Here is a 20,913-nt window from a genome sequence, read left to right as displayed (position 1 = left end):
AAAAATTTTCGAGCAAATGTTCAAGTAAAACCAGAGCAAAAGTACATGGCAGATTATTTGATCAGGTACTTTATGTATTTTGATCAATTGTTCAATACTCCACTGTCAGAGATATAAGTAGTGTTAAAAATTGTCTTTTTTATAACTTAATTTTGAGCTATATGTATCAGTTTCTTCTGGTCTGCTCTTTTAATCTCTAAAAAGGTACAATATCTTTGCTCTTCTTTAGTGTTGACATTTTACAACAATGTTTCATGTAGTACAGATTATTATCACTCATATTCTTTACAACTAAATCATGTGGCATTTCAATCATAGGCGGCGGAGGTGGGAGAATGGGGGTACATGTCACATGTGCCCTGTGCATCTTCTTTTTTAGCACGAAAAGCACCGTGTTTTGGGACCAAATATGGTAAAATAGAAAAATGTTGCGCTTAGCGTGCACTGGCCCATCAAATGTCAAAACACACCTTCATTTGGGGCTAAAATACTAGTAGTCTAAAATTGAAGTTTTTCGCGCGCAGCAAAAAGTTCCAGTAAAACCAGAACAAAATTTCCTCGTTTCCGACCCCTCGCCGCTACTGATTCCAATCATAAATGGATGGTTTATGAATACTGGGTTGCATAAACAGATAAACATGCTTATGAGCTACTTTGAAAAATGAAAAGATATTTCCACAATTCCACATCTTTTATACTCATGACATGTGAACAATTTCACTGCACGGGGGGTCAAAATAGTTTTGTACCTAATATGAGGGGGTCAAAAAAGTTTTTAGGTCCATTAAGAGGGGGGTCAAAAAGTTTTAGGTTCATGAAGATGGGGGATTAAATTTGTTTTCCATGCAGCCACCACCAAAGTATTTCTGAACAATCCCTAACACTAAACCGCCGACGGCAGTTGCTGGTCATGCGTAGCACGCAGGGGTTTGTAGAGGTCATAGAAGTCATCTGGTTTAAATGCGGACTGGAATAGGGAAAGTGGACCGATAGTTTGTATTGATGTACATGTATAAGAATGTTTCTATTTATCATTTTATCATTAGTCGCTGTAATTTCCGCAGGTGAGTATAATATACTTATAATTAATTACCTTTTCCCCGCCCAATTCCACAAAATTTCACACTTGTGTTGGGTTCGGAATAGTCCTTCAATTCGGAGTAACGTTTTCTTAATCTATTGGAATTTGTGTAATATGTATTCAATTTGCACACAAATCTGATTCTTTTATACCTTTAAGGTAAATCATTTCAAATTTGAGAGGAATTCAGAATAATACTTCCAGTACATGGTGCAAGTTTAAAGTGTTTTTATGGCATATAAATTGGTAGCTATAGTGTTTTTAATTGACTTATGAATATTCAGTGTGTGTAGTAACTTTGGCTTGCACTCATTTCTCCGCATTATGTATTGGCTGTATCAAAATGATTGATACCCATCAATTTTGACGTTTATTCAAAAAGCTGCCTGATGAACTGGCAACATCGGATTATACAAATAATCTACAAATTATTAAATCTTGTGTTAAATTTTGATATGTCAGACTCATCCATTATCAGTGAAAACTTGATGGGTACCAATCATATTGATACAGCTTGTAATATCACAGTGTCATAAAAATGTATCCTACGAGAGTCGGTCAGTATTTATTAAGAGTTGACTTGTGACGTCATATGGATTGTTTTCATGGCATTTCTCAATGATCACATAAACACTGTACCTTTGTCTTTCAAACAACACATGTAAAAATCCTATCACACACATGATTACGTAACAGCATTAGCATAAAATCAATGGTCTGCAATCACTGGCTGAAAGTGAGTCGTTTTTGTTAAGGGAAATAAGAGGCTGAAATGAGGTATTGTTGTATATTTTATATTTTCTCGGGAATTAAAGTATGGAGAATGCTGCCTTTTGGAACAGTAATAGAACACATACTTACAGTTAATTAAACCATGTTTGGTTGGGCTGTAAAGGTTTTAGTGTGTTTAAAATGCGTGGTCAAATATGTTTTATTTTTGACTAAAACAAGGCTTTTCTTTCTATAAACATTTGGAACTTGGAAATTTAAGGTTTTTTTTGCCAGTTCTGTTGACTAATTCCCAAACATTAAAACGGGAGTCTCCCTAGAAAATATTTGAAACTGTGATTAAATTATAACTGTTATTCTACCATTGTTACATTTATACAAAAAATAGTGGTGCAGAGAGAGACGGATAGATAGATAGATAGAGAGAGAGAGAGAGAGAGAGAGAGAGAGAGATAAATTTTCATAGCATTTTGTAATATTTTAGGCCCTATTTACATGGAATTTTGCAATTTTTGTGCATTTCCAGCATGTTGTAAAGGTCATCCCACCTACGCATGCGCAGATTGTTGTTGATTTGCACCAGTTATCATCGTACTGAGTACCAGCTCTCATACGTGACCAGTCTGCATGGTCTGAGATAATTAATGTCATTTGTAATAACTGCTTTTTCATTTTCGCCATTTTTGCAGAATAATGTTGCTTTCATTCAAGCCCTAAAGTTGTTGAAGTTCCCAGACGTCCCATTTCCACCCAAGTTTAATGGCAAGTCTCATATTTTACCAAAAGCAAACTGAAGACCTAGTGTTTATTCCTGCCCAAAACTAGCCCTTTGTACTTTTGCTGTTCTCGGACATTTTAAAAACGTGCCTTTGCTGTAATTTAAAAGGCCCGCCTTTTTGCGTGATTTGGCAGTGTCCCTAGACCATTGATTTTATGTTAATGCTGTTACGTAATCATGTGTGTGATATAATTTTTACATGTGTTGTTTGAAAGACAAAGGTACAGTGTTTATGATCATTGAGAAATGCCATGAAAACAAGCCATATATGGCGCGCGTCACAAGTCGACTCTTATTACATACTGACCGACCCTCGTATATATAACTTTGCAACTGTAAAATGCTACAGAAGTGGGTGTCATGTTACTTATGGTGTATCAATACTTTCCAAACATATTTCTCATTTTACTCGCAATTGGTCATATTGCATCACATTTTACTTTTAGAGATCAACTCGGAAACATGTGGTACACGACCAGCAATCGGACCTCAAACCCGGTTTAGGCGGTTATATAACGGCCGTAATGCTGCACAAGGAGCCTGGCCTTGGATTGGTCGCATGGTTCCTCGATTCAGAAATTGGGAGTGTATGGTGGTTCTTATTGACGAAAAACATGCAGTGACTCCACATATATGCGGGTAAAACGACTTGATATACGGTACCTTTAACTACCAAAGATTTTAACTAAAAAACGGTACAAGGAAACAATGTTTACGTTTGAACACCTTTTTTAATTGCAACCTTTGATGGGGGGGGGTTGAGTGTGCAAACATCGTGGGTGCATGTGGGAGGGTTGTGGAGAAAAGATATTTTCGCATTGCAAACATACCAAATGGGTAATTATTTTGCTATTATTTATGTTTGGCATGTTTGGGGAAATTTTGGTGCTACGAAGGTCGAGGGAAGAACCTTCTTGTGCATTCAGTCAAATAGTCACTGTAGCGAAGTATAGCTTTTTTCGCTTGCAAGTGACCAAAAAACAACCAATTATTGGTAAAGGGAGCAGCGTGGCGCACTAAAGCAATAATGTGTAATTTGCATAAAGAATAGATTCCTATTTAAATGTTAGTTTTACTGATCAGATTTCCCCCCTTTTAATTTCGAGCCAAACAAATGAGGTATAACGAAGAAAATTGCTATTTCATTCCAGCGCCTACAATGCTCGCCGATCGTATTACATGTATTATTGCGCTGAGCTTCACGCAGCTGGGACGTATATATGAGACGTACGACATATAGCGATATGCACACAATTTATTCGTCACTGATTCAATGAAACATGTACACATGGGCTGACATTCACGAGACGTGTTAGCAAGCACTCGATCGGTGAAATCTGAATAAAACCGGACATCTCCGGATTTAATATAAAAACTTTAATTTTATCGTAATTAAAGCACTTCAGGCTTAGTCTTTCACGTGGTATTTTAGTACACCATTGGGCATTACAATTATGCAAAATGTAGAAATTCGAGAAAATTTGATGCTTAAGTTACTGTACCCCTTCACTCTTGTTGTTCCTAAGCTGCTGTGAACCACCGATTGGCCCGTGTGGTTGTCTTTTATAGTGCCCAGGTGCCTATATAAGTTCTTGACTTGTGTCACTCCTCATGGGCTATTGTTCACTCCTCATGGGCTATTGTTCACTCTAGCATTTTATATGTATTTAAAAATTAATTGTTATGACGAAATGCCGGTCTAATTCAGCAAAAGATCCTACTGAAATACTGTCATTTTTGACAGTTATCCATTTCATCATTCTGGTTAGAGCTCAGCAGCAGATCTAGGCAAGATGGGTTTGTCACTTTATAATTATCAAACTGAATACTACTCTAATATGAGTGCGGTTCAAATGAGATTCTGAGGAAGATTTTAAGCCATAAGATATCACATACAGCCAGAACTGGGCTCTATGAACTTACTGGTGTTTGTTTGTAACTGATTTGCTATCTTCTACGTCAATGATAAGGTCGATATTCTCTAACGTATCAGTAACCATCGTAATGTCTTAATATAAAATATAAATATATTAATTATTTATGTTGTTTCTTATTATTATTAGAATGCGAGATGATGTTACAGCAATTGTCTTCGGTGACACAGAAATAGACGGTTCTTCGCCAAATTGCCAAGAAGTGTCTTTTCGAAGAGCAGTCACTCATCCAGACTACATCTTCCGAACACAAAATGATGTTGCGATATTAGAGCTAGAATCACCTGTGACTATCACTGATTATGTCCGCCCTGTATGTCTGTCTGGTATGAAAAATGAAATGGAAGATTATGATAACTGTTGGATTGCTGGCTGGGGTGAAATTAACTCATTGCGTAAGTTTAATATCACTGGCTTTTTATTCGTATGTTCTCCTTCATTATCGGGGAGGTATTCACATTATGCGAGGCATACGGGGATGTGAGAGTTTTTCCGCGAGAAGTAATGATGGATCTATATTTTTAAGAAAACAATCCTTAGATATGTGTCCCAATTTTTGGTAAAAATGTCTTTAGCTCAAGCAGAACATCCCTGTCAAAAGATAATAAGCCAAATCGGCATTAGAAGTTTGCAATGCATTGTGGGACAGTTTTTGCAATTTTAGGACACTTTGCCCTCTGACCTATCGGGAAAATTCAGTAAAATTGGTTTTTGTGCGTATAAAATATAACTGAAAAAGTTTTACTAGAATAAAAACAAATCCAAAAAACATGTTTATTACATAAATTAATTATTTAAATATTATTAATGATAACATTATTACAATAATAAATAAATGAATAATAATTAGAGCAATTTTTCCGATATGTCAGAGCAGGGCAGCGAAAAATAATTTCCTTTCTGGGAACGTGAACTGTTGTTTGAAATATTTTCTGCGAGCGTGGAGCCGGAGCGCGAGTATGAACACAATTATTAAACAGGTGGGGTCCAGGGGCAAAGCCCCAGCGCAGTCTTAGAATTAATTTGCGCGAAGCGCACAAAAATTGGCACTTTTTATTTTAAAATGACCAAATATGGGGTTAATTTTGGTTAGAAACCCATATACAGGCATCAATTTTGTGGGGATGATTGTATGGACCATCCCTAACAATATATTGGGGGATTTATACCCCTCCACCCCGGATCTACCCCTATGTCATTAGCTAAAAATAACTGTTTGGAGTTATTACTCATTGGAGTCATAGTGTTACACCCAAATTGTAAAGTGCGCACATTTTGTTGATTTGTAGCTTGAGATTACAAAATTGAATACTTAACATTCGTGCGCGCGGAGCGTGCAAAAGTTTTGGAATGTACATGCCTTCTTGTACATTTTACTCCGGAATTTTACCCTCGAATATTTTTGATCCCCCTCTATTAAGGACTGAATTTTTTGTGATCCCCCCTTTTTAGGACCCAAAATCCTAGTTATTGAACATTAATTTAGTTCCAAAGATGTGAACAGTTGAAGTTTTTCCAAAACAATATGCAACAAAAGAAATTATTTCCCTTGGCAAATCAATGAAAAACCTGCTTTTCTGGGGAACGAATCCTACTTATGCTATATTCATTCCTGTCACTGGCGTTTAGTTTTATTTATCAGTTATCGTCGCAGAAAGTTCGCAGAAAATATTTCACGAGTGATCGTGTTCACAGAATATTTTCAGAGCTTCAGAAAAATGATATTAAAGATTATTTTTCCCGTCTTGATTTTTTTCTGCGACTCTGAATTTTTTTCTGGGAACGCCGGTACCACGATACCGGTGATTTCGTAGCCCTGGCATAACCCTTGACACCAACTGATCTCTCTGTTTGTTTTAATAGCAACAGAAGGGTAGGCCTAGTTGCTGCTGGATGCATGGTACTTTCAGATACAATTTTAAATTTGATATTGATTGAATTAATGTTATTATTTAAAGATGAGAATCCACAGTTTCTGCAAGAAGCTCAATCGGGAATTCGATCTGATGATGATTGTATGGTGGACATAGAAAGTTTTGGTGGTACCTATCACCAGACTCAACTATGTGGAAGTATAGGAACCGAAGGGGAACCACACCTATGTTCGGTAAGATTATTGGTATTACATGTTCTCTAATGTCAGTGGAAAGATGTTAAGCATTACGTTTACTATTGTCAGTGGAAAGATGTTTTTCCAAGTGCTTGCCAATCGCCTGCTTTCTAAGGGCTTTTATGGTGCAGAATGAATACATAGGCCAAGCTTTGCAGAAAGTGTTTTACCTGGCATCGCAACATATGTGGAACACACTCAAGCCCGTATGGAAACTCTTCTTGACGCGAAAGGAAAATGCTACAAAATTCGTGACCTGGCTAGATTTGGTAATGCGAATGGATCAGTAGTCCTCAACTTGATCCAGTTTGCTGTTCAATGGTATCACGTTCCACCCACAGCAGCTGAAGGGAGTATCCCATCATGCATCTGCTTGCTCCATAGCAAATACATGCAAAACATAAGTAAGAGCGGTTTAGATATTGAGCGCTATGGATAGTTTCACAAAGCTTTGGAGATCATATTTTTTCAAACAAAAGTGTTAACTCCCCTGATATAAGCGAGTAATTGAAAGTTGAAGTGAGGGATTTTGTGTACACTTTCTATGGCATGTGCAGTTCTACTGTGGTACTGCAGAGCATGATGGGATACACCTATCTGCTGCTGTGCGTTCCACCTAACATGCGTGAATTGATGAGCTGTTTGTACGAGTACAAACGCAGAAGTGAACAACTGCCTGGTTTATGTTGAAGATATCAAGAGTGGCTCTACGAGCTACCTATAAGTTATGGCTGTCAAGAAACAACAAGACGTTCGGTAGTTGGGAATTGATTGCAAGATCATATATTCCTCCGGGTAAAGAAGCTCAGGAGGATCAGGAGGATATGACAACAGTACATCCAATTTTAAGGCTAGGATCCTATGTCAAATGCCTTGAACGGTACTTGCACTTTCGTCATAGGGTTCCAGCTTGCATGCCCGGCCCTATGGACTCTATCCCAAGAGAATATAACGGTCAAGTAGGGGCATGATATATAGACTAAGAGAACTGACAACAGGATGTACGTGTATTTTAATCCACGAAAAAAAGGTTGGCACACTTTGCCTGTCTTTTGGTATATCTCTGCCCCCGCTCCCCCAATTCAATGTTGGACCAAGCCATGTTGTCAACAGGTCCGTGAGACCCTCCAACATTGAAAGATGGAGAGTGGGGAAGGGTGAGATATAGGGGGAGTCTGTACTTCACATATATTGCATGCATGTTTCACTCGCCTCCCCAATTTTAATAGGGCACGCATTTCCATTGTTTAGTGCAAGTGTGCCAACCATTTTTTTCCTGGATTGTAGGATTGATATATAAAGCCTAATACCATCAAGACTATGCACGTCCTAAAAAGGCCAGATAGCGGCCGCACCCGGCCATGGTTTTCAATCTCTCATAAGACGGGCATATGGAAGACTTGTCTTAATGTATTTATGGCCAATTTATTGGAAATGCAGACTACGAAAGCGAGCCATTATGGCAAGCGTTACAGTGTATAATCGGTAAAAGCACTTTGCTGCTAGAGGGTCTTCTCTGTTCATGAAGAGATGCTCCAGCTCTAACCACTAAGCTATAGCAACCCATGTGCAACTACACGTATATGCCTAATGCTTCTACAGTGTTCATTGCGCAACCGCTTGATCATCATTCAGAATGATCCCGTAATATATTTATTTTATTTTGATGTCATTTGTTAAGATTAGTTTCTTGTTAACATTTAAAATTTGTCACCCCTTTAGGACGATATTGGCGGTCCTATGATGTGTTATGGTACAGATGCCCGTTGGTATTTAGTTGGTCAGCTTCACAGTAGGTGGGGTGAATGCGGAGTAGTGCATTCATACTTCAATCGCATATCCTATCTGCGAGACTATATTAATGAAACCATTAACCGCATTAAAGGTATGTAAATTAGAGCCAAAAATTGAAATTAAAATTCAACACTACTGGTCAGCTGATGTTGTTAGCTCTGATGTTTTTCTTGAAAGCGGCTAGAGACCAACCTGTTCAGATGACGTCATACTAGATGACGTCACCGATGTCGTGAAATTCCTGCCCCTGGTGCCGCTGGGTTTGATCAGGTTGTCCCACATCTATATAGTTCCAATCCTGTGTCTCAATGATTCTTGATCTGGATAGCCTCCAGGACCTTCACGGGAAAGTCTCTTATTTCTTTCTCCAGTACTTTCATCACGGTCTGGCTTTTACATATTTCTTGTTCAAAGTCTGAATTTCCAAGTCTCAAAGTCCCTGGACCGATACCCCAAGTCAAGTTGGTATAATGTAAAAATCCCTAATGCCCCAGATTGGGTGAGATTTTCCTATTGGCTGACAAAAGAGACGGCCCTTTGCGCATGCTCCTAATTGAAACCATAATTATTGTAAACTATTCTGTAACATCGTGTAGCAAACATAATAAAAAATAATTACAGAGCGTTTTGGTTTTAGCACCACACGTAGTATACAGACAACGGTGTATATGATGATGATGATGATGATGATGATGATGATGATGATGATGATGATGATGATGATGAAGATGAAGATGAAGAAGTACGGCATGAAGATATTTTATACCTTGTATCCACTATTGTAGATTGCAGTGAACCTGATATGATGTGTAATGACGGTATGACGTGTATTCTTGAGGAAGAATTCTGTGACGGTCGAAACACTTGCCCTGATGGAGGAGATGAAATCGACTGCATTAGTAAAACTATTTATCATAATTATCTTCTTTACTTGATTATGTTAGGAATTTTTCAAAAAGAAAAATGAAGTGTAATTGAACTATATTTGTAAACTACGAAGTGATCGTAAACAAGACATACAGAAACATTATTGTTGACATGTTTTTGATACAATTTAAACATTTAATGTATGTTATTTATGTTGATTTTTGCTGAGATTTATGACAGAAACTGTAATATTACTGTTACTGTTTGAACCTAGAACTCACCATAGAACATTTGCATACCGTGTTTTTACATGCTACGCACCTCGTCAATGGAACCGGCTGCCGAAACATCAGAAATGCAAACTCTCTTCTCATTTTCAAAAGACTCTTGAAATGCCATTTGTTAAATGTTGCCTATGGCCTGTAATTTTATTTGGTTAAAGTGTTTTTCAACGCCTTAGTACATTTTTTGGTTTTAGGCGCTTTATACATTTCAGTTGTATTGTATTGTAATATTCAAATAAACTGTAGGGCGCAACATTATAATTATATACGCCACTCCTGTCGTACACTCTCGGGATTATTTTGAGAATGGTACACACTCACAGAACAAAACGCAGCACGTGGGTGCCGTACCTTATTAGTACAACGTAGCCTGTTATGTTTATCATTGTAACTCTCCTTTCTGTGTTTCTGTAACAGGTTGTTTTAACGGCACGTGCCGAAATGGGGGAACTTGTCAGGATACTCCAGATGGCTACCTATGTCTATGTCGTGATGGTTCGTCTGGACAAAGGTGTGAAATAGGTGGGTACAAAGTTGAAGATCACATACCATCGTAAACTGCATGCAAATCAAATCAAGTTATATCATGTTGTATACTCGTAAATTCAATTTGAATCATTTTAACGTCTAGATTTATGGCTTGAATTGTTGAAATGTCATGGCTGGGTATGGTTGCTTCCTGGTATGATCTGTATGGACGGTTCTTTAAGACCGTGCCCAGTTTTGGATTTGAAGCTAAATGTTAAAGTTAACCAAGGCAGGTAAACACACATCATTACTGTGTTGTCAATTCTGCCAAAGTGGTTGCTACGACTTTCGATGGGCGGTGGTGGCTTATGTATTTTCCCCAAACGTGCTACTGCCACCGACTGTGGAATGGCGGTTGTCCGACATTCATGTTTGACTAGAACCATTCGTGATATGGCTAGAACGCTAGATGTATTATCAATTGAATGTCAGGTGAAATATAATGGCCTCTGGATTAATTCCCCAACGTCAAAAACTTTTTGAATTTCTTGTTAGCAACAACTTGCTGTGTAACTCTGAAAGCTGTTCTCGCCATAGAATCCAGTCCCAGAATCGAGGTCATGTATATATTTATAAATCCTCTAGGACCATCCTCCATTGGATTGTACTCCAACTCCCAACATCTGATTGATCTTCCTGAATCTGTTTCCTGTGATCCCTGTGATTGGCATGTACTAGCTCCATGTCGACTGGTACCGTCAATTTATTATTATGAAAGCTCGTTTCTCAGATGCTAAATAAATTGATATCCGATCCTCTTGATGTTGTCACTATTCCCTTGCCAATCATCACTGTTTTGGATTATACTGCGCGTGTTATATCTTTAGCCGTAAACCAACTGTATTTAGTGCAATATAATAAATAGTTTTTCGTGTAGTGGCATTGCCAGGTGGGTGGTGCCCCAGAAATTATGGACCATTGGTACATTACAGGTCGTCGGTACACGACTATCCTCGGCCGTGTTGATTGTCTTTGTCTGGCACTTTGCTCGAAGGAGAGCTGGTACCATTTAGTGTATAATTTGCGAAGGACCATATTATACCGCCAATTATATCATCGGCTCACTTTGAGGGAGTACTGACAGCAATTGAAGATGTGTATCAATGTCCAACAATTATAGCCACTGGACACTGGTCAAACTGATGATTGTTCCAGGTCTTCAGGTTGCCAGGTGAGGGTACGTATATAAACAGATTGTCCCCGGTTAGCAATCAATATCAAGAAAAAGGGACGGACCTATATGGAATCGTCTTAAGATGCAAATGGAAAAATGCACTGTTCCTCCCGGCTGTACCGTCCTTTCAATATGTTCAGTGAATTTTCTTCTCTTCTTTCTCCACACAGTCGACTGCGGTCCTTCATCCATCGACTTAACACCAGGAATATCTTTGGCTTTCAGCTCTCCACTTTACCCGCAAGACTATCCCGTCGGTAAAATATGTAACTATACGGTTTCTGTTCCGGAGGGATACAAAGTACTGGTAGAGTTCTTAGATTTTGAGATGGAGCCTAGCTGGGACTTCCTGTTCATCGACAACGGCATGCTAACAGGGAATAATCCACCTGACAACTACACGTCTGTTAATGAAACACTTACCATGCGTTTGGTCTCCGATTCAAATACCGCTTTACGTGGATATTTGTTACAGCTTAGTGCAATAGACGTATCAGGTATGGCCATTCTCTTTGCATATGACACCTTTCATCGTTCTTATCTCCTTTTTAATATCATTGAATGCAACCTTTTCAAATTGAACATGTACATTACATGGTGCGTGAGAGTACAGGTTAAAGAAATATTACCTTTGTCCTTTTTCATGTTTTTAGGCTTTGGTTAGATATGTGATAATCTTTATAAATACCAATCAACATGCATGTGACTAATCTTTGACTATATCTTAAAGTTGAACCTGGGACCATGGGACGTTTATGGTTATTATAATGGACTTAACAATGCGACTTCAACATATTGTGTTTCTAGGAGTCAACGAGTGTGAATGGAAGCCTTGTGCATTTAATGGCACGTGCATCGATGAAGAAGATGGGTACAGTTGTGAGTGCGTTGACGACAGATTCGCAAGAAATTGCATTACTCCAGGTAAAGATTTACAAGGAAGAACGTAGCTCCTTGTCTCTCTGCCATGTCTGCGATGACCATAAACATGAGAGTCATGAAAGGACATCCTTTGCCTTTATGTGTATGACGTTTAGTTGGGTCATTTTCTGGGTTTCGTAACCACCGAGTGGCCGAGAGTATAAAATTATAATGGGTATTTTCGTCTCGGGTTAAAGTGTTCTGACATATGTGAAGCGATCAAGCAAAATCAGTCGGAACTCGGCAATATTGATTTTGAGATATAGCCAAACAAAGCGAATATTTCCTTTTGTTTCCTCTTGTTTTGGAAACACTTTAATTGCTAATATCTTTGGAACTGGTTGTCCAATTTCAATGGGTCTTTCTGCAAAAGCAGCTTTGTAAATGCTATTTAGTAGCCTATAAGAAACTGAAAATTTAATATTTCCGAGTTCTGACTGATTTTGCTTGATCGCATCACATATTTGAGGGTGCATTTTGGTAGTACTTTTTAGGACGATTGTTAAACTGTTCGTCTTTCTCCTCAGTTGCCACCTGTGCACCAGAAGACATCTACTTAGAAGAAGGTTCCTCATATAACCTGACCTCCTTCTACTACAAGTTCATTGGTGACGTCTACGGCTTACGTCTTGGCTGTAGAGTGACAGTGACTGCACCAGAAGGTCATCAAGTACGTGTGGAATTCAATGACGTCAATTTGACTCAACCATGGGAACTTATGAGTTTTGACAAACAGTTGTACGATAATTTTGATGAGTACATATCTGATGATAACTCGCTAGAGATTATCTATTACACGCAGACCCCATGGGCAAGTTGGAGGCTGGTGCTTTATGATTATATTCCTAAAGGTAGCCATTGTAGTTTTGATGTCATCTCTTTCTATCTTCTTTTGGTTTGTTTGTCTACGCCGTTTGTGTATCTCTCAATCGCTTGAAGACTGCCTATATGTCGGTTCGTCGATCTGTGCCCTATTTTGTTTAGGGGTGGTGCAATAATTATGTGTACCCCTGGGGGTGAATTATAGGGGGGGCAAAGATTTTTTGGCAGGCCAGAAGGGGGGGCATGCATTTTTTGGCAGGTCAAAAGGGGGGGGTCAAGCGATTTTGGCAGGTCGAAAGGGGGCAAGCAATTTTTGGCACAGATATTTTGGGTACCGTTTATACATTACGCCCTAAAAAGGCATCTAGTTAAACATTAGGAACACATTCAAATATGCAAAATTTCCTGCTCGCTGCGCTCGCATTATATGATAAGACAATTTAAGGTTTTAAATTCAGGTTCCCCAAAATCTTGCATGTGTAAGGGGGGGGGGGGCAAGGATTTTTGGCAGGTCAAAAGGGGGGGCAAAGGTTTTTTTGGCACGTCGAAAGGGGGGGGGGCAACAATTTTTTGGCATGGCTAAAGGGGGGGGGGGCAAGCGTTTTTGGGCAGACCATTTTGAGAATTCACCCCCCCAGGGGTACACATAATTATTGCACCACCCCTTAATTTTAAAGCATATTTTTATGTCTACGTGTTCTAAACCAAAATAAGCGGTGGCGTAGTTAGGGTTGTGGGAGAAGAATAAAGGATGGTGCCCCTCCGGAGATTTGCCACATGGTCTAATACCATTTCGTCTAATACCCATTTCGTATACATGCATTTACCCGTGAGGTCTATCACCATTACGTCCAATAATCATTTGGTCCAATAACCATTTGATCCTATCCATTTAGACCAAGAACCATTTAGTCTAATAACCAATAAGTCTTAAACCATTTAAACCAATAACCATTTGTTCTAATACGTATCTGGTCTATAACCATTTAAGTCTAATAGCCATTTGGTCTAATAGCCATTTGGTATACAAACCATTTGGTCTAACAAGCATTTAGTATACGAACCAATTGGTCTACTAACCGATTGATCTACTAGCACGTGTGAGGCTGCATAGGTGCAATAACGCTACTACACATACTGTGTGAGGACATAGTCCTGGGTCACTGTAGTCTTGTGGAGGGGCCTCTGCTCTCGGGGTTCATAAACAGTGTAACAGGAGACTATACAAATATACATGCAGTATTTACACATAGCTCCATATATAAATGACAAAAACAGGACAACCTACTTTGTTTTAATGTTGGAATGGCAGGTAACTCATGTGCCATCCGTGGCACCCCCGGTGATGCATGATGAGCTTATATTATACATGATGCAGTCATGGTCCATGGCAAAGGCGATTCGACCTTTGTGGCATTAAACCCAGTTAACAGGAAATTAATCCAGTAAATCGATTCAGTAAAGCAAATAAGCTCATGCATTCGATCACTAACGGCAACAAGCTTCGGTCGATTACCCCAGCTGCAGCGTGTGTAAACTCTAATTTGCATAGAGGCTGTACGTGAAATTATTGATTGGCTCCAAACAAAGGATTTGAACCGGTGCACGTAATCATGGCGCAGTGCAGTCCATTCAATCAAATGTTGTCATCAACCTATTTGATCGCAGGGCATTGTTATGTGTGTGAGACGAACTGTCGCGGTTGATTGCAATCAAACAAACGATGTCTTATGTATTACTTTGTTCCGTGATGAAAATCGTGATGTTTTATTCAATCACTCTTGAAAAATATATTTCTTTGTAGGCCTATTACTTTGTTTTGTGATGAAAATCGTGATGTTTTATTTCATCACGCTTTAAAACAAACGATTTCTCATGTATTACTTTGTTTCGTGATGACAATGTTGATGTTTTATTTCGAAAAATTGATTTCTTATGTATTACTTTGTTTCGGGATGAAAATCGTGATGTTTTATTTCATCATCACGCTCTAAAACAAACGATTTCTTATGCATTATATTTGTTTTGTGATGAAAATCGTGATGTTTTATTTCATCACGCTCTAAACAATAATTATAGTTACATGCATTTCAAGAAAAAAATCTTATTAAAACGGTAGGCCCTATGTTGTTTAGAAAAAATGTAGAAAGTGATGATGATGATGATGTCAATGATGATGATGATGATGATGATGATGATGATGATGATGATGATGATGATGATGATGATGATGTCTCCAAAAGTGTCCCGGTTTGTTTTTCTTGCCTAAATCGTGCGTATCTATTAATAAGGCACTTCAATAATCAATAATCAGTCCCGTGACGGCCTCCACTAACTAGCTACTAACTTGGGTTTATGGGCGCTGATATTTCATGTTCACTGTCACTTATTTATCAGAAAAGTGCGACCCTTTGTCAATCACCTACAGTACCCAATTTCGGCATACTATATAAAGAAACTCATCATGATGATTGCCAGAGAATACCTAAAATGTAGCTTGTACCGTTTTTTGTGGCATCCTTCAGAAGTGAGCGGTCCGATACCAATATTTTCGGTCAAATCTCCATTCAATTAACACGGGGAGTTGGCTAGCTATGCCTTGCCCTCACTCATATTTTACAAAAGTGCGACTATTTCTGAACATCTAACCTAGCTGTAATTTTAGGTCATGTTAGAAAAATATATTTGCTAGAAGTTTGGAGAATACCTTAGATATTGACTGGTTATTTTTCACACAGTGATGTTAACCAGGCAAGTGCCCATTCTTACAACGTACATCATTTGTAGGGGTCACGCGTCAATGGTGAGAGCACTGTGTATTGTGTATAGGAAAACGGACAGTAACTGCAGTATGATATAAATCAACATGGAAAAGACCGAAAAAAGGACAAATAGCCCGGTAAAATGTCACTTTCCCTTGAGTATTCAGCCTGTCTCAAAAAATTGTGCAAGTGAAAAACGCCCTCTGTGGCAATTAGAAAATACCGTTGTGACACGATGCTTACATCAACGTCAAGGGCGTAGTCTTAGCTCTCAAATGCTGTTTGTTCTGTTCAATTTGCTTGTTTTAATCTCGAGATATGTTTAGCTAACGACGAAATGGTAAAATCACAATTGTGCCACTTTTACTAGGGAAGAGGGCTTTACATGTAAATCAGTGACAGCATCAAGTTTATCAAGAGTTCCTTCGTGAAATCAAAAGAATGCATCAATTATACAATACAAAATTTTTTACTGTTTTATCATGATGCAGGAATAATTATTCTCTTTTTCCATTTAAAACAGATTAAAAGATAAATAACTATTTCACATTCTGCTGTAAAATGTCAATGATTTTATCATGGCAAATACTGTTCTCTTAGTCACTCAAGACATGTTAAAAGACAAACAAATATTGCACACTTATAGGTTAATGAACGCGTATTACTTGTTGGGAGAGATATTAGACACAATAATCAGTGGCGGCGCCAAAGGGGGGCAAATGCCCCCAATCGGAAGTCTTACCTCCCTGTTGCCCCCTGTAAAACCCAAAATTACGAACATTTCCACTTTATACGGCAATTTTGTGCAAAATATGTTGATTTGCCCCCCCCTTAAATTCACTTTGCCCCCTCAATACCCCCCCAAAAAAATCCTGGCGCCGCCAATGAAAATAATGCACGTACGCTGATGTTGATCGCAAGGAGGGGGGGGGGGTGCATTAGACCCATCAACATCGGCTATCATTTACATGTACAGCTCTTTTCCCTAGTAAAAGTGGCACAATTGGGACTTTACCCTTTCGTTGTTAAATAAACATATCTCGAGATTGGAACAAGCAAATTGAACAGAACAAACGGTATTTGAGAGCTAAGGCTAAGCCCTTGATGTTTATGTAAGCATCATGTCACAACGGTATTTTCTAATTGCCAAAGAGGGCGCTTTTCACTTGCACAGGTTTTTTTGAGACAGGTATACAATACCGGCATACCGCATGTCTTCTACTTTTTTTGAATATATTAATAAACAATAATAAACAATAATAATTCTCCTGAGTGGGTTTCCGGGAATAATGCATAAGATTTGATACATGTAGTACGTTTATTTATACACGTGCTCGTCTCATTACATATGCTTGACTCATTGCACATATTTACAGCCCGTAACCAGAAGTACACGAAATGACATTTTTAGATGACATGGCAAATAGACGTAATGGTATTAGGCTAACTGGTTATTAGACCATACGATTATTGGACCTAAAGGATATTAGACCAAACGATTATTAGACCAAATGGTTATTAAAAAATAATAGACCAAATGGTTATTAGACTACATTGTTCGTAGACATACAGGTTATTGGACCAAACAATATTAGACTAAATGGACACAAGACAATATTAGAGAAAGTGGTAATATAACAATATATATATTTTCAAAATAGACTTTTAAAGTCTATTTTATTTTCATTTCAGCTTAATCTAGCAGTTGTGTTTGCAGTTGCAATAAAATACAACATTATGTATTTTCAAAATATACCGAAGACTTTTATATCATTTATGCTGTACTGTAATAAAATATGATTTTAAATATTTGTATTAATTTTCTCTGGAGACATTGAGTAAATTGATTGATCTGATAATATTTTTGTTGGTGTGGTGGTGTTGCTAGTATCAGGTAATGATGATGATGAAGATGAAGACAGTGTTAATCAATCAAAGAAATGATTGGCCCTGGTTTACTAGCTCAAGTCAGCAATCTCTGGTGTGTTCATACAGCCGTAAAAAACTTAAATAGCATCGCGCCATGCAATAAATTAAAAATATAATTAAGTAAATATTATTTAGTAAAATATTAAATTACTGGTATTTTGTTGTGAACAAAATTCACAAAGAACTTGGGATGTATTTTAAGTATAGTAGTTTAAGATAAACACATTTAGTAAAATATTAAATGACTGGTATTTTGATGTGAAAAAAGCAAAATAATAAACGGCTTATTGATTGTCCGTATTACTGGTGTCCCAAAATGATGTAAACTTATCCCTAAAAAGCTATCATTTAAATTTCACTGATCCCGTGCACTGAGAGCTAGCCATATCTGTATAAGTATGTAGTCTTCACAAAAGAAACGCAGCTGTTACAAATACGTGTATAGCTTCAGAACTATTCATTGTACAGGGTGTCCCAGAAAAAATTACCGGGCACATGAATTTGAACGTAAGTCGAGAAATGAATATCAGAAATCAAAAATCTAAACACAAGCAAGTAGCCCATCTTATTCTGCATCTTATACGCCAATTTTACTGGAATAGGTTGACCGATCGCGAAGAAATGAGCGATTACATAACTCATGCGTCAATTCACTTCATTCCAAGTTTGAAAGAAAGATCATTCAACACAATGCGCACTAGTGGTTAAACTGTCAATGGGCTCTATATTTTGTTCTATGAAATCCTTTTCGTTCTTTTTAAATAACATGGTTTTTTTTAAAACATTTAATTAGGTTTTGTTCAAATTTGAAAAACGTGCACGATATTGAAAATGAAAGCTTGCATGTAAGATGATGCTCAGAATTTGTAAATATTATTTTTCGTTGCATAAAAAATTATTGCATAAAGAATTCCAGCTGGCTTAAAAAAATTCTCACACTCAATAATGTTTTAAGAATATTTCCAAGAAATTGTAATGCAAAGTTTAAACCTTTTAAAACTTCAACATTAATGTTGCATGGTATCAAAGATCACACGCAAAGCTGTAAGCACTTGATCATTGTCATTCCTGGCGCAAATGTTCTATGTAAAGTTAGAATATAATGTATTTGCACAGCCTAAAGAATTAAAGTCGGAGAGCTTCCAATTGCAGAAATCAAAGTTTTCTCCGACAAACTGTTATTCATCTTCAGTGAAAGCATGAATGACATAACACCGTCGGATTTTGATAGATAATGTGGACTAAATTTAATGAGATACACAAACTTTAGGAAGCAGTGAGCGAGTATGAAAAAAGCGCTTGTTGATCAAACTTGGAATGAACTGCATTGATGCACGCATTATGTAATCGTTTATTTCTTCGGAACCAGTCAACCGAATCAAATCAAATTTTCGTATGTGATGCACAACAAAATAGGCTATGCGCTACATTTTAAATTTTTTGATTCTTATGTCTATTTCTCGACTTACGTTCAATTTTATTCACTCGGTAATTTTTTCTGGGACACCCTGTATTCACAATATTTAACAAAGAAACAATAGTGGTTTGTGTATGCGCATTTTGATACCATATTCGCCCAATTTAAAATTTGCACTTACAGCGATCAATGATAATTATAATTGAAGACCGAATTAAAAAGACCAGTTTGCGTATGACGTCCTGTCAACCAGACCAAAAATGCCGTACTGCGCAAGTCAGCAACCAATCAAGCTGCACCTATGCCATGACGTCAGACGCAAACTAGTTTTTTTCAATTCTGTCTTTAATTTTAAACACAAGCATTGTGGCATTGACAACGCCGCCATTATCTTCTCGCTGTATTCAAATCAATACAACTTACTGCGACTTTTAAAATTCATGTTTTGCCTTTAAAAATACTGCTGTGTTGCTATTGAATGAAAGTGGGTGAATTATAAAAATGCTCCATGAGAGACTATTTTCAGGGATGATATTCTCAAATGATTTTACACATGGGAGGCATATGGGACGCTAGGCCACATTACGTTTTATGCCTATATGTAATCTATATGTGTCAATGGCCATCGTGACTTCTCTCTAGTCCGAAGAGTCGCTAATCCGAAGGTTCTCTATTCCGAATATAGAATAAGGGTTAGGGTTTGGGTTTGGGTTAGGGTTAGGGTTAGGGTTTAGGGTTTAGGGTTTAGGGTTAAGGTTTAGGGTTAGCGAGCCTTATTCTATATTCGGACTACAGATTAGCGAACCCTCGGACTAGAGAACCCGACATTCTGACTAGCGAACCTTTTTCAGAATTCGGACTAGCGAATGCCTTCGGGCTAAGGAACCTTCGGACTAGGGAGCCTTCGGACTAGAGAGTTGTCACCAATGGCCATAATTCTTGCTCGTAGAAAGCATATAAAGCATAATTATGCACAATTGAAAATACTACTGTAAAATTGACGGAGAACCGATTCGTATCTAAAAATTTTGGATATTCAGAATTCTGATAATTGGGCCTATATTTTGATTTCAAATACGGGATAAAATTTAATAAGGAATGATTTTTTATTCGAAGACATTGATCAACTGCAAATTTTGGTGTTACTTTTGAAATACATAAAGCGCTATAATAGTGCTATTTACAAAAAGATCAAAGCGCCAAGTAAAACTACAAAAACAAGAGATATGAACACAAGTCCGATGAAAAGTCAAAAAGGATAATAATGAGACGAAAGAAAATTTCTGAATGTTGCTACCGAGGTTGCCTCCCTGATGGTACACGGGAGGCAGTTCCGCAACGCTGGACCAGCGGAATGAAAAAACTTGTCAGAAGACTGATATCCATAGAGGATCTTGTAACGGGTTCAGATGAGCGTGTTAGCTCGTGTTCTGTATGAGATTAATCCAGTGAGGTATGAAGGAACAGATTCATATAAACAATTGAAGACGTACAGACAGAAATACCTTAGTGTCCAAAATATGGATAGACGGTCAATACAAACACTAAGATGCCAATAAAGAGAACTCAACCCAAACCAATTTGTGACGTGCCATGTCAAAACCAGACACCTTTGGGCAGGTTATCCATTTTGAGGTTCTTACATATCTTAAACATAGAGATATTTTAATCCACAACGCCGTTTTCTCCAATGAAATCGGACATTCCTAAGCGAAGATATTGAGTTCGTAAGTTATGGTATTATAAAATTGGAAATTAAGATATCGGCCTTTAAAAATATTAT

General features: G+C 37.8%; 1 protein-coding gene across 1 annotated transcript; it reads left to right on the top strand.

Annotated features, from left to right (window-relative positions):
- The first annotated feature begins 1,018 nt into the window (after positions 1-1,018).
- LOC140163726 (uncharacterized) lies at positions 1,019-13,163 on the top strand. Its single transcript, XM_072187042.1, has 10 exons — positions 1,019-1,064; positions 3,035-3,227; positions 4,652-4,917; positions 6,481-6,629; positions 8,355-8,517; positions 9,212-9,325; positions 9,995-10,099; positions 11,450-11,776; positions 12,087-12,203; positions 12,728-13,163. The coding sequence occupies exons 1-10, from the start codon at positions 1,019-1,021 to the stop codon at positions 13,135-13,137; spliced, it is 1,890 nt and encodes a 629-aa protein (XP_072043143.1). The 3' UTR covers positions 13,138-13,163.
- Positions 13,164-20,913: the final 7,750 nt, after the last annotated feature.

This window comes from Amphiura filiformis, chromosome 11 (genome assembly GCF_039555335.1).
Source record: "Amphiura filiformis chromosome 11, Afil_fr2py, whole genome shotgun sequence".
Lineage (NCBI taxonomy): Eukaryota > Metazoa > Echinodermata > Ophiuroidea > Amphilepidida > Amphiuridae > Amphiura > Amphiura filiformis.
Note: the sequence above shows the minus strand (reverse complement) of the source record. Positions and strands in the feature narration are given on the sequence as shown.